Here is a 14,367-nt window from a genome sequence, read left to right as displayed (position 1 = left end):
TTAATTTTTTTGTTTCTTTATTTCTGATAATGGAATTGTTATGGGCTTTTAAATTTCAGTTAAGAATGTGCAAATAGGCTATCTGGTAAGTAGGTTATTGAAGGGTTAGGGAAATGGAGAACATTTCGTGCAAAAGAAATACCCACAGTGTGGGTAATAGACTCCCGTCGAATTTAAAAGATAATGGTGACAAGGGAGAAATCCACTTGTAGAAATGGGGAACAGCTGTGTTTGAGATCTAATGAAACTGTATCAAATACTTTAAAAATGGCTTATAACTTCTCCAGGGAATGGAGATTAAGCACAAGAGCGCTCCTGAAAGGTCGAAGAAACAGTTAAATCATTTCCTTGATGGTTATTAGAGATATAGAAGACATCAGTGAAAATTAAACGTCTGAAACTTGTATTTGATTGCTTTCCTTATCACGCCAATCTCACACTTTTTCTATCTCTTGCTCTCTGTTCTAGTAAAATTTAATAACTGTGCCGGTAACAAGGGAGTTCGGTATGAAACCAACAGCCTGGACTTCAAGGTGAGAGCAGATGGGACCATGTATGCTGTCCACGAGGTGCAAATGGCCTCGAAGCAGTTGATCCTGATGGTGACCGCCTGGGATCCGCAGACCCTTGGCAGGTGGGAGGCCATCGTCAGGTTTCTGGTGGGAGAGAAGCTGCAGCACAATGGACACAAGGTAGGGATCTTTTCAGAGCTCTTATTTCATTCTTCCTCTGACTCTGTTTGAGAAGTCACAGGATGGAACATAGGATTGATTGTGTTATCAGGTCTGTGCTTCCAGGGGATTTGTCTAGTTGGAAACCACCATTAGCAGTAGGAAATTCCTTGCAAATGTTTTACTGCCGCCTACTTTCTTTCTTAGTCTCATGCATGTAGTTCCAAAGCAAGAATCTTTCCCTGCCCAGCAGTGTAAAAAATATTGCCTCAGTTAAATACAGCTATGGGCTGTGCAATGCCAATGAAATCAGGGACTGCTCTTCCCCCTCCCTTCCCCTCCCCCCCTCCCCCACACACACACTAATTCCTCTGGTCTGCTCTTTGTGTAGCTCTCACTGGCCCACCTCTTCCATATCATCTTCAGCAGAAGCAGTTCTTCCTTGTCAGTGTAAATCTGGACTGATTCCGTGCAACACTGATTAAGCGTGGTCACACTCTCTACCTAAAGAAAAAAAAAAAAAGCAATTCTTCATTGGCTGGGTGGTTATATTTAAGCACATTGCTAGATTTGAGGTTATGTTTAGGGTAAAATTGGCAGGAAATTGGCTGAGGACCCAATTTATTGCTGAGTCTTGAAGACCTTGTAGAGCAAGGATGAAGGTGGGTGTCAGCTATGAATGGACAGTCAGGGCCAATTGGACACAGCTGCAGGTTGGATTAATGCACTGCAGTGGCTGTCACTGCAAGCCTGGCCTCTGCTCTCTCTGCAGAGCTTGGGCATAGAGGGGAGAGCAGGAGGGGGAAGGAGGGAGAGAAGCTTTCTGTGCCTTGGTGTAAGAAAGCTGCAGCATTTGGGAGGAATTGTCTCACGTGTGAAACGTGATAGAGAAGACTTGGAGAGTCTTAAATCTAGTAGTCACACAGTGGGCTGACCCCTGAGGTTTTGCATGGCTTAGAGTCACATAAATACATTTCTGCTGCTCTTCAGTAAGATTCTGGCTTGTGTGAGATATAATTAAGCCCTGTATGTTATGTCAGCTGTATTTGCCATTTTCTAACCAAAGAAATACTGCTTCCTTCTAAAAGTAATTAAATATTGAAGGAACAAAGTAAGGTGTCTTATATACAGCTTTAAATTCCTTCTTGGTGTAGCAGGAAGAAAACTAAGTACACATTGGTGCTTTAGTAAAATATTTGATTGGAAATTCATCTGATGTTAATATAAGCTGAACTGTGGTTCAAAAATAAAGAGAGTTGAGCTTTTTAAAATTCATATCCCTCCTTTCTAAAAGCCTTATTAGTGTACAGTTTGAGGCTGGGAAAATATTAAAAACGCTACTAATGACAAGGTCATAAGGAGCTTTATTGTGAGTCCCTACAGTAGGCATCTAAATTCTGTTTTATTTAAATGGTTGTACTTTTTGCAAGCAAAATAATCCTTTGTTTACTAAAGAAAGAAATATAGTTATGGGTTCATTTCAAAAATAATAGTGCTACATAAAAAAAACCAACAATATCCAATACAACATGTTTCAGGCCATGACCTTAATATGCTGCATTCCATGGCTTTTACTGGAAACAGATTTCACATTTGTTTTTGTAAGGTACAGTGTGGCTCAAACAAAACTACACTATTGTTTTAAAGACTTCTCTGACTGTTCTGGTCCATTCATACTGTGGAGATGGAAAGTATAAGAGAGAAGGGGTGGGGTGACATGAGATATGGAGCCCCTCTTTCCTTCCTGAATCACCACTGAAAGGGAAAAGGAGCACAAGTCTTACAAGGAACAGCTGAGGGAGCTGGGATTGTTTAGTCTGGACAAGAGGAGGCTCAGAGGAGACCTCATTGCACTCTACATCTTCTGAAGGGAGGTTGTGTTGAGGAGGGGTTTGGCCTCTTCTCCCAGCCAACAAATAGGACACAAGGAAATGGCTACAAGTTGTACTGGAGGAGGTTTAGGTTAGACATAAGGAAGAACTTTTTCTCTCAGAGAGTGCTCAGGCACTGGAATGGCTGCCCAGGGAGGTGGTGGAGTTGCTTTCCCTGGCAATGTTCAAGAGGTGTCTGGATGAGAAACTATGAGATATGGTTTAGTGCTTGTGGTAGAGATGGTAGTGGGAGGGCAGTAGGACTAGATGATCTTGAAGGTCATTTCCAACCTTGTGATTCTGTAATTTAGTTTACAGTTACCCAAGAATTAAAGCTTCATTAAGATGTAGTTATCCTATTTGGAGTGGTCATTATCAGACATATGGCAAAAGTTAGTACAGAAGGAATGTTATAGTGGAAGTTAACATAGGAGTTGATCTATAGCTTACCTGCAGAATGGAGGTGATGGTCTGCTTCCTGGGGGGCACAGAGGATACGACCCTCAAAAACATCTTTCTTTGTGTTTGTGGTCCTTTATTACTGCAGTATATAGGAATGGAAATTCCCATGGCAGATTTAGAGAGCTTTGTTGATGGCCAGTGTGTCTGCAGGGTGGGTGGTGAGTCGGTTCAGGATGGCTGCTGTCAGGATAGGCATCCCCTTGTGTGCCTTCATAGCAAAAGCATTTTTTTTTGTGTCTACACTTGTGCCTCAGATCCCACAGCCATGCAGTTTCTCTCTGTTTAAGCTGGCATTATGATGGTGAGTGGTCCAACACAATAACAGCGTTCCCTCCTTCTTAATGTTGGCCTTATAAGTGTGCTAATTGCATTCAATAACTGAATAACCTGGGAGAATTTGCAAAATTTCACTCCCAACTGCTATAATAAAAAAACCTTAATGACTACAATAAAGCTTCATGCTGGGAGGATGAAATGATGGTAAAGAAGGTAAATATTTAAAATATATGCTTTAGATACCATAAAATATGCATTTTCCCCTCCTCCCCAGAAAATACTCAGATAAACTTATTTCTGGTTAATGCAAATGGTGTTAGTAACTCTAGGAACTTTTTTTGTTCAGTCTTGCAGGAAACATGATAGCAATTCAATTAGAAAATGCAAATGAGGTCACATATTTCCCACAAGGAGTGACGAATTACCCCAGAGAAAACCGAGTGATATTCTAGCATAACAATAAATACTTAAGATAAAGTTTCTTACAGCATACCTGTCTAGCTGTCTGTTGTTGCAATTTAAAGTATCAATCAGACCTGTGGGTATAATTTGGAATGAAGAAGAGAAAGAAAAGAAAGTTGTTTATGAAGCAATATTAAGTCATAATGGCTTGTGTCAGCATTTATGAAAGATAAACTTGAGTGGGGTAATGCTCCAGAAGAAAACAAAGTAAGGCCAGACTTGACTTATCTGGAATTAGCAGTGTGATGTCTTTCCTAAGAGTGCAGGCTATTATGTATAACAATTGGATATTGATTTAACCACAAGTCGGAAGGTTGTTTGTTAACGGTGACATTGCTAAGACCTCAGTCTGGAGAATGCCCTCTGCTTCTTACTTGTAAACTCAAGTCATCTCAAGTGTACAAATGCACACACACTGCTTTGTGCTTCACTTTCCGCACTATCCCCACGTCCATGCAGTCCAGTCTCTACTCATCAATCCTTGCTAATCAGCATCCTCTGCTCCCAGTACTAATGTGTCCCATCTGAAGTTCTGGCCGCTCTTTTTGGACTTCATTTTTCAGTGCTTGCTTGCATCTGATCATTTGTGTGGTTAGTTCTCTGGCAAATTTATCTTCTTTATTAGTTTTCCTGTTTCTCAATCCATGATTTAAAATCGGGATCATAAAAAGACAGGAAAGGAACTTGGAGATGCAGGATATATTCAGTACATGTAGGATGCTGGTTGCCTTTTCTGCCAGTGACTTACCTTAGGAAAAAAAAAAAAAAGTACTGTTCTAATTGTTTAGGTTTACACAAACATGATTCTTCTCATTGTTCTAGCTTCTCAAATTTTGATTGTGGAAGTATGTAAATTTTAGTAATGTTAAATCACTAGAAATTGAGCAATTAAAGTTTCACAAATATATGGGCATGCAGCTCATGTTTAAAACAGTGAGAAATACTGTCAAAAAACAATGCTTGCTTAAGCCCAGGTTGTGTTTTATTGTCTTATCTTATTTGGGGCTTTTTTCATTACTCAGGTAGGAATCCACAGCCATGCAATATGAATGTGATTCTTACAGCCAGTTTTTTTGATTTAAAGCCTTTAAATAATCATCTCTGGCATTTTACCGAGCTGGGATTTTAAATTCCAATACAGCCTTTTATTGCTGATCACAAATACAAAGGTCTCCAGGCAAGGAAAGGCTTATTCAGCACCGATTGTGTTTATGACCTCAGTTATTGCACTAGCCAGGATGCCCTGCACAGGGCAGGAAGCGATGAAGACGTATCCTTCCCTTGATGGAAGAAAATGACTGCTTAAGCAGGAGTTGTGCTTCTGTTGCTCCCATTTGCTCTGACTCTTTCAAGTGGGTGCCCGTGTGCCCAGTGGGAGAGATGGGCAGGGGAGGAAAAAGCTGCCTCAGTTTGTTTCTGTTCTCTCGTTCCTCTGTACTGTACAGTATGATGCATGGCATCAAGGTGAAGTGGTTTGCCTTCAAGTTGTGCTGTCCCCACAGAGGGGCTGAAGGAAAAGGATTGTATTTGTCATCCTACCTTTTCTTGTGGCCATATGCAGATATGATTTCAGAACCAGCTCATTATGCTGTCTAGCAGGTGCCCTGGGGCTGCTCTGTTCTAGCACTTCTGTGGGTAAATTAATAAATTAATATCATATAACTGTTACCAGTGAGACTGATCACGTAATTGTGGAAGTCTAATGAAGACACGTCAGGTGAACTTGTCTGACTTCATGCTTAAGTGAATTTGAACATCTAGCATTTAATCATCGCGTGAGCTGGAAGTGCTGTTTGTGACAACATGTGAACTTTCCTGACCTGATTTTCAGGTGCACTCAATCACATTGTCTTGCACTGAAACCAAGATAAGATATGACATACAGGTGCTCATTGCCTTGGAAAATCAGCCCACTATGTGAAGTTTCCAAGCACTGCACTCGCTGCATTTAGTTCTTAAATAGTCAGCATCTTACCAAGGGTCAGGCTCAAAGCCACACTAGAAAGATCATCCTGAAGTGAAACTCACTCCAGATCTGCCTTCCTTCAAACAAAAAGAAGTCGCAAGGATTGAACTACCTACACAGAAACAAGTCTTTTCTGATAAAACAAAGCCCTCGGACTGCTGCGTGCTGCCTGCCTGTGATGTCTGCTGTGCCCTCATGAGATCAAAGCTTCTGACCTCTGGTTTCACACTCTTTGTTGCTAACTGCTCAAGTCTCACTGCTGCTACAAAAACTGTTTTGGACTCAGTCTCCTAAAAAAAAAACTCTTCATCGCTGTGGTAATTCATTGACAGTTGTGTGTAAACAAAAGTTTGAATAAAAGACAAAACTGCCTTTGTGCAAGCGCATTGTTTTAAGAAAGCCTTTGTCAGCTGGTAGCACAGCTGCTTTCTGTTCTTCTCTTTGGCATTGCTGCCTGAAGGAGTAAGGAGAGCCATCAGACCTGAGTGTCCAATGTGGCTGTGGGCTGAGCTGGAGGTCATTGCTGATGGGTCAGCAGTGGGCTTTCAAATACTGCCTCTGGCCATGCTTCTAAGCACTAGCCTAAATTTTGTCATGGAAATGGGGGTAAATTGAATTTGTTCACATTTAAGCATGTACTTAGGTGCACTCCAATATTGGGGAATAAGAACAGGCTTTTCTCAAGAGGCTCTTCAAATAACCAAAGGATAACTTGAAAGGACAAACTCTCCTGCTAGTGCAGAGAAGTACCAGAATGAATTGCTTCACTTTGTGTGAAGCAGCAGTGGTGCTTGTGATCTCTTAAATCTCTTGTGATCTTTACTTGCAAACATTATGAAGAGAAGGAATATTGTTACATTTAATTCATTATGATTATTTTAATTCATGTATCTTTTGAACTTTATGGCTTTAGAAAAATGAGATTAAAATGTTTCACAGGCTTGTTAAGGTGTAGATTTGCTCTTGCTTCTTTCTGTGATGAAGTACAGTTATAACAGGCTGTTCTGGAAGTAAAGAAATGGGTTTTTGGAGCAAACTTTAAAGTGTTGCCCATAAAATTACTCATTAGAAGTTCTATCAGGGTATAGGAGGTTTTCCAGCCCAGATATTTCATGCTTTTTTTTTTTTTTCTTAGCAAGATACCTCTAGAATAAGAGAGTAATATTAAGCTGCAGTATGGTTTTGCTCTTTAACTTAATAATATATATGCCAAGATCCACTGCCTTTATTTCTGTCCTATAGGTATCTGAAAAGGTAAGAAGCAGAACAGTACATAATATTCTGTAATTTAATAACCATACTCCTGAGAAGTACTTGTAGATCTGAAGGCATTATGTATGGCTTCTTCCAATTATGAGAATGACATCAAGTTGAAGGTAGAAGTGTCTTTTTGTAAACACTAGAAGGTAGGGAACAACAGTAATTTAGATGTTTCTTAAACAATCCTACCTAAGAAGTATTGCAAGATTAGATCTTACAAAGGGAATGTGAAAAGGTCAAGTTGATGTGGGGAGCTTTGCAAGGAAACAGCCTCATCAGAAATTTTCATGTTGGGATAAGATGTTTAAGCCTTAAAATGAGAAAGAAAAGCATATCAAGAGCTGTGCTTAGTGGATGATGTCATCCTCTGTTCATTGAAGACTCATAATATTCAGAGCCTGGCAGTGTCAAGAGAGGTATCACAGATGTTTGAAACCTGTGTGTTTGAAACCATAAGATACTCCATGAAAGGCAGAAGGATTTCTTATGTGCCTGCTTTGGTATGTGATTCTCCCTGAGAATGGAACAGGAAGACATAAGCTTGTTGGAGGCTGTCTGCATCTGTGAAGCCCTTATTTACACCACCAACCTCATTTGGTTTTCTGATCAAAGAGATTAAACAGCATCTGTTGTACTGAATAGGAGTATTCTGTGGCAAACTGATGGGCTTTGCCATAAGCTGGTGAATGTCTTGTTTCTCTGGGGTCCAGACTTACTATTTCATTAGTTGCCCGGTAAAGACCCTGCAGAAAAGAGATCTTTTTCTTTTTGACTTACAAGTGTGAGTGTTGTGGTCACTGTGTTTGAAAACTTCCTCGTTTTCCCTGATGTCCTTCCTCATCTTTTTCCATCCCTTGTAGCCCTACAATGCTGAAGAGCATTTTGGTTCCTCAGTTACTCCAATCACAGTTTATTACTTATGCTGGATAAAATTTTCCAGTATCTGCAAAGCCAGATGTGTTCCTCACAGCCCTCAATTTGCAAGCATGCATCATCTTTCAGAAATGAAGGAGCAGTGCACATATGAGCAGGTGCACAGCTTTGGCACGGACTCCTTGAGAGGGCATGGTGTCTGCCATGCCCAGTGCATAGGTGTGCATTTTACATTGCTCTCCTCCTCTGCGGGCCATAACTCTGTTAGGTTTTAGTCAAACTTTTCCTTCCCTGTCAGCTGATGTATTCTGGAAGCTCATGCACTTGCCAAATCTGACAATTTTTCTTACTAATTGACTTTAATGTGAACTGCTCTATGCAGCCCCACTGCTAACTGATTAAAAAAAAAAAAAAAAAAAAAAAAGCAATTCTTGCTTAACTAGCTGATTTAATTAAAATGTTTTATACTGTAATTGTATGGTTTCTATAAATGGAGAGGTAATTTTGTTTAACGAGTTCCTAACCAAACATAACATTCCTGACTTTTCATTCCATACGCAACCAGATTTGTGAAAGGTCACAAATGCTGAGATTCCACTGCTTGCTTTTGTAAGTCATGATGATCAAACAGCTTGATCTGGCACTTGAAATATCCTATCAGGATTGGTTCCCTCTATCCCTGTTTATACCAGAAATTATTAGTATAGTATTAGGAGCAGAGGGGGTTCTCCTCTGTATCTGAACACTGTTCATTATCTTTAAAGTGGGAGTCTACTGCCAAAATCACGTCTCATTGTCAATTAGTGGCTTTTCTGCAAACACATTAATGCCCCTGCTGAAGTATTGCACGCATTGGAACATCTTGCTGCTAAAACACTAGTTTTCAGAACACTTTGACACAAATCAGTCATGAATAGCAATTTATGCCTTGATGGCAGTGGGACTTGATATGAAGCTCTCTGCAATTAAATTTACCACAGTGTTTACGACTATTAGTAAATAGAGCTAATAGAGATAGTCATAACAGAATTCTAGGAGGTGAAATGAGGAGAAAAACGGATTATGGTCCCCTGCCCATGTGGTTCCTAAGGAATACCTTCACAGAGATAAGCTGCAATAAAAGAAAGGCTAAAATAAGATGTTTCCTTTACTTAAAACTATATTTTCCTACCTTCAACTTTGGCGAATTCAGCATTGACCTAAATACAAAAGAATCAATTACCCTAAAATAAATAAATTTGCCTTTTGTTCTGCAGCCCTTTCGTTATGCTGTGTGAAAACACAAAATGAGGTATCTCTTTCTGTTAAAAGATCAAGAACTGGGAAAATTGTGTATTTTGAAAAAAAAAAAAAAAAAAAAAGTCATTCATCCTTACTGCCATCCCTAATGTCAGCAAAATGTTGTCTCCTAAGAACAGAATCCATGCAAACGTTTATTTAGCAGTGCTCTTGTGTTCCCTTTGTTAAAGAACTGAGCTGTATTTTCATTGTCTTATTTTCTGTTTGGTAAATACCGTTCTCTCCTGTCCTTTTCCCAGCTACCATGGAAACAGGTGAAAATGCTTCAAATTATATATTTTAAATCGATTTTTTGTGGTAGAAAACAGGAGAAGTTTTCAAAATGTGTATTGATAAGGGAGATGAAGGTGAATGTTTGAACAATGGTCTAAAGATGTCTTTATATCCACTTCGATTGATAAAAGTGAATTAAAACCAAGTTGCCTCGGTTAAAGGCTAGAAGTGATGCTTGAAACAAAGCAATCCAAGTATTATTTCTTTCCTGAAGAATGCCTAGTGCAAAGTGCTAAACTTTCTCTAATAGTAAGACTGGCGTATAAATAAAACAAGTTAAATCATAAGTAACATTGATATTTGGGAAAGAAAGGCTTTATTACTTCACCTATTACAGTTAGCTTTTATTTCAAATGCAAGAATAATATATGTTAGTGCTGAATCCGGAGCATTCATCCATTTTTTGCGGGTTGAGCCCTATAAAATTAATAATCTCTAACAAACGTTCCCAAAGACACACTGTTATTTATATGCAGAGAATGGTGGCTTATTTACCCAAACATTAGAATGATCCAAAATGTTCAGCTAAGCAGGAACACAAAATATGATATTATATTATGTAAATGGGTTTGTGATACGCTCTGCTGGATAATAACTTCCAGATGTCTCTGTAGCCAGAGGCTGACGGATATCAGAGGCAGGTTGGCTGGGAGGGGAGACGTGCCAGCTGGCGGGACTGGCTACTGCTAAGTGTAGCGGAAGGTGAAAGCTGGTATTTCTTCACACTCACTGGTTTTATTTGTGGGCTAGTGGAAAGTTGACGTCTTGCTTGCAGCCTTCTTTCCGCTAACAGAGGTATTAGGGCTTGGGGGCTATAGGGAACCCAAGTCCTCTTCTTTCTGTGAATTCTTTTGTGAGGAGGGATTGAGCTTGAGTCTCCCCAAAATCGGTTGTCTTAAGCTGTAGACTGAAGGAACAGAGGCTTACAGCTAGCCAGCAGCTAGATGGTCATTTTGCCTTACTATCTATTGCCAGTGCTGAATGCAGACCAGGAGCCACATGAGCTCTCAGTGCTGTGGCACAATTGGAGTCAGCTGGGGCACTGTAAAGCCTCAGCTGTTCTGAGAAAACTTTGCTAAATCCATTCACCTTTCAAGTCCAGCAGTCCCTAGAGGTTTAGATGTACATCCTCTTCTAAATGCAGCCAGTTGTATTTATCATCATTAAATACAACACTAGACTGAAAAGGGATTGGAATTACTCCTGTAAGATGCCATTGAAGTCACAGGCATAGACTTCAGGGAAGTCTACACCTTACATGGAGCAGCCTTTGGGAGTAAAGATCTTTGCACAGTCCTTGCAGATAAGACTGTGCTGCCTGCAACCTTGCATTTCTTTCTGAGAGCTTGACCTGCCATTTCAGTAAAAGGTTTTGAGTTTACCTCTGTATGTTTCAAGTTGGTTTTAACTGATAGCCTTCCTGATAAACAGGTGAGCGGCCAAGAGAATACTGCCAACCTGCCCTGCAGTTAGTCCTCAGCACGTTAATGACTTACTGATCAAACACAAGGAGTATGGGCTCTGAGGGGCTCTTTCCCTGCCCAGCAGCTGCTCATAATGAATATTGTGGATGCACTTTTCATAGAAAGAAGCGTTTCACTAGCAGAAAATGCAATGGTTTTATCAAGATTTACCTACATCTCTGCTGTGCATTTGTGTATATGGACAAGCCCATCAGAAGCCAAGCAAAGAGATGATCCCAGGTTTGCAGAATGTAGGCTTCAAGTAAAACAGGTAGCAATGCATGCTTTGCATTGCTTCATTAGCAAGCTTTAAAATATTTTACCTTGATATGAATACTAAGGTATTAAATCATATTGAATCCAAATCCATAAGAAGTTTATATCTCAGCATCTCTGTTATTTTTCTTCACCCCACACTTTGTAATCACTTTTTCTCCTTGAATTTGAAGATATTCGAATGGTTTAGCTGTATTTCTCTAGCCTAAACTAACAGACAGACATAATTACTAAATTCTTAGTATAGAATCATGCCTTTGTATTGCCAAAAACCGTGCTCATGGCTTCCATGTTTGATCATGTTGTAACAAACTCTAGATGTCACCATGTCATTTTCAGAACAGAAAGTAGATGCAATTTTCCATTTGGCATGTATTTCTTCTGCTGCTCACAGCAGAATGGGCTGTGGTGCTGCAGCTTGGATTTCATACCCTGTGTAGCCAAGATAATGAGATATCTCTAAGGTGATGTAAACCAAAATCTGTTGTTCTAAACATATTAGGTAGGCCTAACTGTGTTGGTTTGTTGACAGCATTTGGAACTATTTGGGCTAGGGCCTGGGAATCATGGTCAGCAACATAGTCTTCCTGGCCTGTGTCTGAGGAGACCGTGTAACTCTTCAGCTGGTCAGAGCATGTGATGTTTGTATTGAAGATCTGCTTTCTGTTTTTTTGTTTTTTGGGGTTTTTTTTTCTGCCTAAAACCAAAGTTATATGCTGGAAAGCAGACAAATCATGCAGTGCTGTCTGGACGGATGATTTCCTGACATGCAAGGAAACTACTTCTAATCTTAACTCTAGTGAATTTGATGTCGAGATAGCAAGGGCTACAGCTCACCTGGAAAATCAGGAGCTGCAGGTGTTGTCTTCCCTGTGCTCATGTATGGACCTGAGATGTGGGAGGTGCTGCACAGTAGGTTATGCTGGAGGCATTTTGTGAATACTGTCAGTGATGTTTGTTGGTGCAGAGAGGATGATTTCACACTTAGAAAAATCCACTTGTGCAGTCACATCCTCTAAATACTGTGTCAGTGCATGGCTTTCCTGCTCTGAGGGGCGGACTGCACTGACCTGCAGCAGGACCTGCAGTTAGATGCAAACAGAGCAATGCTTTGGTGTTGCTGCTGTCCTGTTGCTGAGCACAGCACAAGGGGAGCAGATCCCAGCACAGAGCATGGCCCTTCTGAGTGCAGAACATGTTGGGGGATCTCATATTTCCTGAAACCCAGTAATTAAGGCACAAGGTGGAGAGCTGGGAATTTGTGGACTTCTATTTTATTGGAATGCCTGTTGTCGTTTCTCCACGTGTAAAGGAATGAAAGCACCTCACAAAGGCAATGGGAGGAAACTACAATAAAGCAGTAGCACTAGAGGTGCTCAGTTGATAGTGATAAGGACTGTGGACAGATTGTGTTCTGATGACACTACAAAAGGTAGAGGAACGTTTTATCTTTCGAAGATCTCTGCCTGGGAATCTGGAAAGCATATGGCCAGTGAGGCCATGAGAGAGGCAGCAGTTGTTATCACAGTGAAAACTGTTATTCAGCAGAAACAGAATTCGAAGCTGTACTTTATAATTAATTTAACTTGGTGTCACATTCTGCTTTTGAGTTGAACTTTAGGTACTTGCCAACTGAGAAGTACAGGGGAGTTCTGTGGGGCTCATGGTTAGCTGTTGCTATTATCCCAGAGATGCTCTTGGATGTTTTAGTTGGAGATCTAAATAGTTCTGGCATTTGTACTCACCAGACTTTGTTACTGTATTTGTCTCACAGCTTTTAAACAGCAGAAAACATGTACAACGTATTTAAACAACACCAGAGAAATTAAGGTCATGAGAATGCATCGTCGAAAAATGAAGATAAAAAAGAGCTGTTGTTTTTTTTTTTAAAAAAAAAACAACAAACTGTTGTTGCAAGGCGCTTTTGAAATTCTACATATCAAATTCAGAGTCATGTTGATGATTTATTCTAATGCAGGAAAACATCATCAAGAGTGACAAGCAAGCTAGTCACTGTCTAGTCACCTGCCAGCAAATATTTCATAAAGACTAAAAAGGCTGGTACTGCTTTGCTGAGCTGACACTAATTATTTCAGTATACATGGAGCTTTGGGATTCGTGTTAATTCTCAAGTCTGTCTTTAGTTCAGACTCATTCCACTGTGTAAACCCAGCAGTGCACAAATTATTTGACCATCCTTTCATAATCTGTCCCCATGCTCACTTGCCAATTATATAAACTGATCCAAATACCTGCTCTCCAAGGAACCCCATATGGGAATCACAAGCCAATTTAAAAGAAGGAGGATATCCACTTTTCTGTAGCTCATGTCTGCTAGTCCTATTTCACGCTGACGTTCATTTCTGGGTATCTTCTTGAGATAACATGGTTTACATCAGTATTCAGAAAAGATACCTTTCTGGTGATAAAGCCCTTTTTAGATTAAAGCTATTGGACATAGCACACTGCATCCCATAGGAAAGATGAGTTCAATGGTCTCTACCACATCCTGAATATCCTGAAAGACTCTCCCACTGCTGGAGCGTGATGTTCTTTCTTTGTTCATTACAAACTTGAGTATTTGTAGAACAGCTTCTAAATATTGAAGAATAGCATAGTGATCTTGTAGCAACTTAGTGATAGGGCTTGGAGAAGGTGTACAGAACAGTGCTGGAGCACAAAACACCAGTCGTATTGGTGGTGTGAATTAGCATGGGAGACAGTTTGAGAAACATGGCTAGAGATATGACTGAAAAAGACTACATTTATCTGCTCTCTAAAAATTCACCTCTGTTCTAAGTGGCTCATTTTTAAGGTCTGCAGTAAAGATAGCTGCTTTTGTGCACAAATGCCTCCTGTAGCTGCAGCCAGCAGCTGTTTGCGCTCCACAGGTACCAGCAATCAGGGCCACAGCCCAGCTGTGAGAATGGCCTCCTCGCTGCCACATCCAGCTCTCAGCATGCAGAAGGGCCACACAGCTTCACAGCCACCACTGAGCTGCAGATATTGTTAGTTTTCAGGTGGCTGCCTGCTTCATTGCACTTCCAGTCTGAGAACTACTGAAATGTGCTGCTAGATGGACTTACATCACGCTACAAATTTCAAAGCAGTGATTCTTGCTGAAGTCAGTACTTACAAATAATTGCTTGCAAATATGTGTTGGTTGTTTGAGTTTGTATGTTTGGAGCAAAACTAAAACTTAGCATAGCATAAAA

The 14,367-nt window shown here is 40.3% G+C and overlaps 1 protein-coding gene across 1 annotated transcript in view; it reads left to right on the top strand.

Annotated features, from left to right (window-relative positions):
- CDH4 (cadherin 4) overlaps positions 1–14,367 on the top strand; it is a 413,304-nt gene that overhangs the window by 251,198 nt on the left and 147,739 nt on the right. The window contains exon 3 of the mRNA XM_042884811.1: positions 469–692. Within this exon, the coding sequence (XP_042740745.1) occupies positions 469–692 (224 nt within the window). The remainder of the gene's footprint in view (positions 1–468; positions 693–14,367) is intronic.

This window comes from Lagopus leucura, unplaced genomic scaffold (genome assembly GCF_019238085.1).
Source record: "Lagopus leucura isolate 7727_CA_CO unplaced genomic scaffold, USGS_WTPT01 Super-Scaffold_100045, whole genome shotgun sequence".
NCBI lineage: Eukaryota > Metazoa > Chordata > Aves > Galliformes > Phasianidae > Lagopus > Lagopus leucura.
The sequence above is the reverse complement of the archived record's forward strand: the minus strand, read 5'-3'. Positions and strand labels throughout refer to the sequence as shown.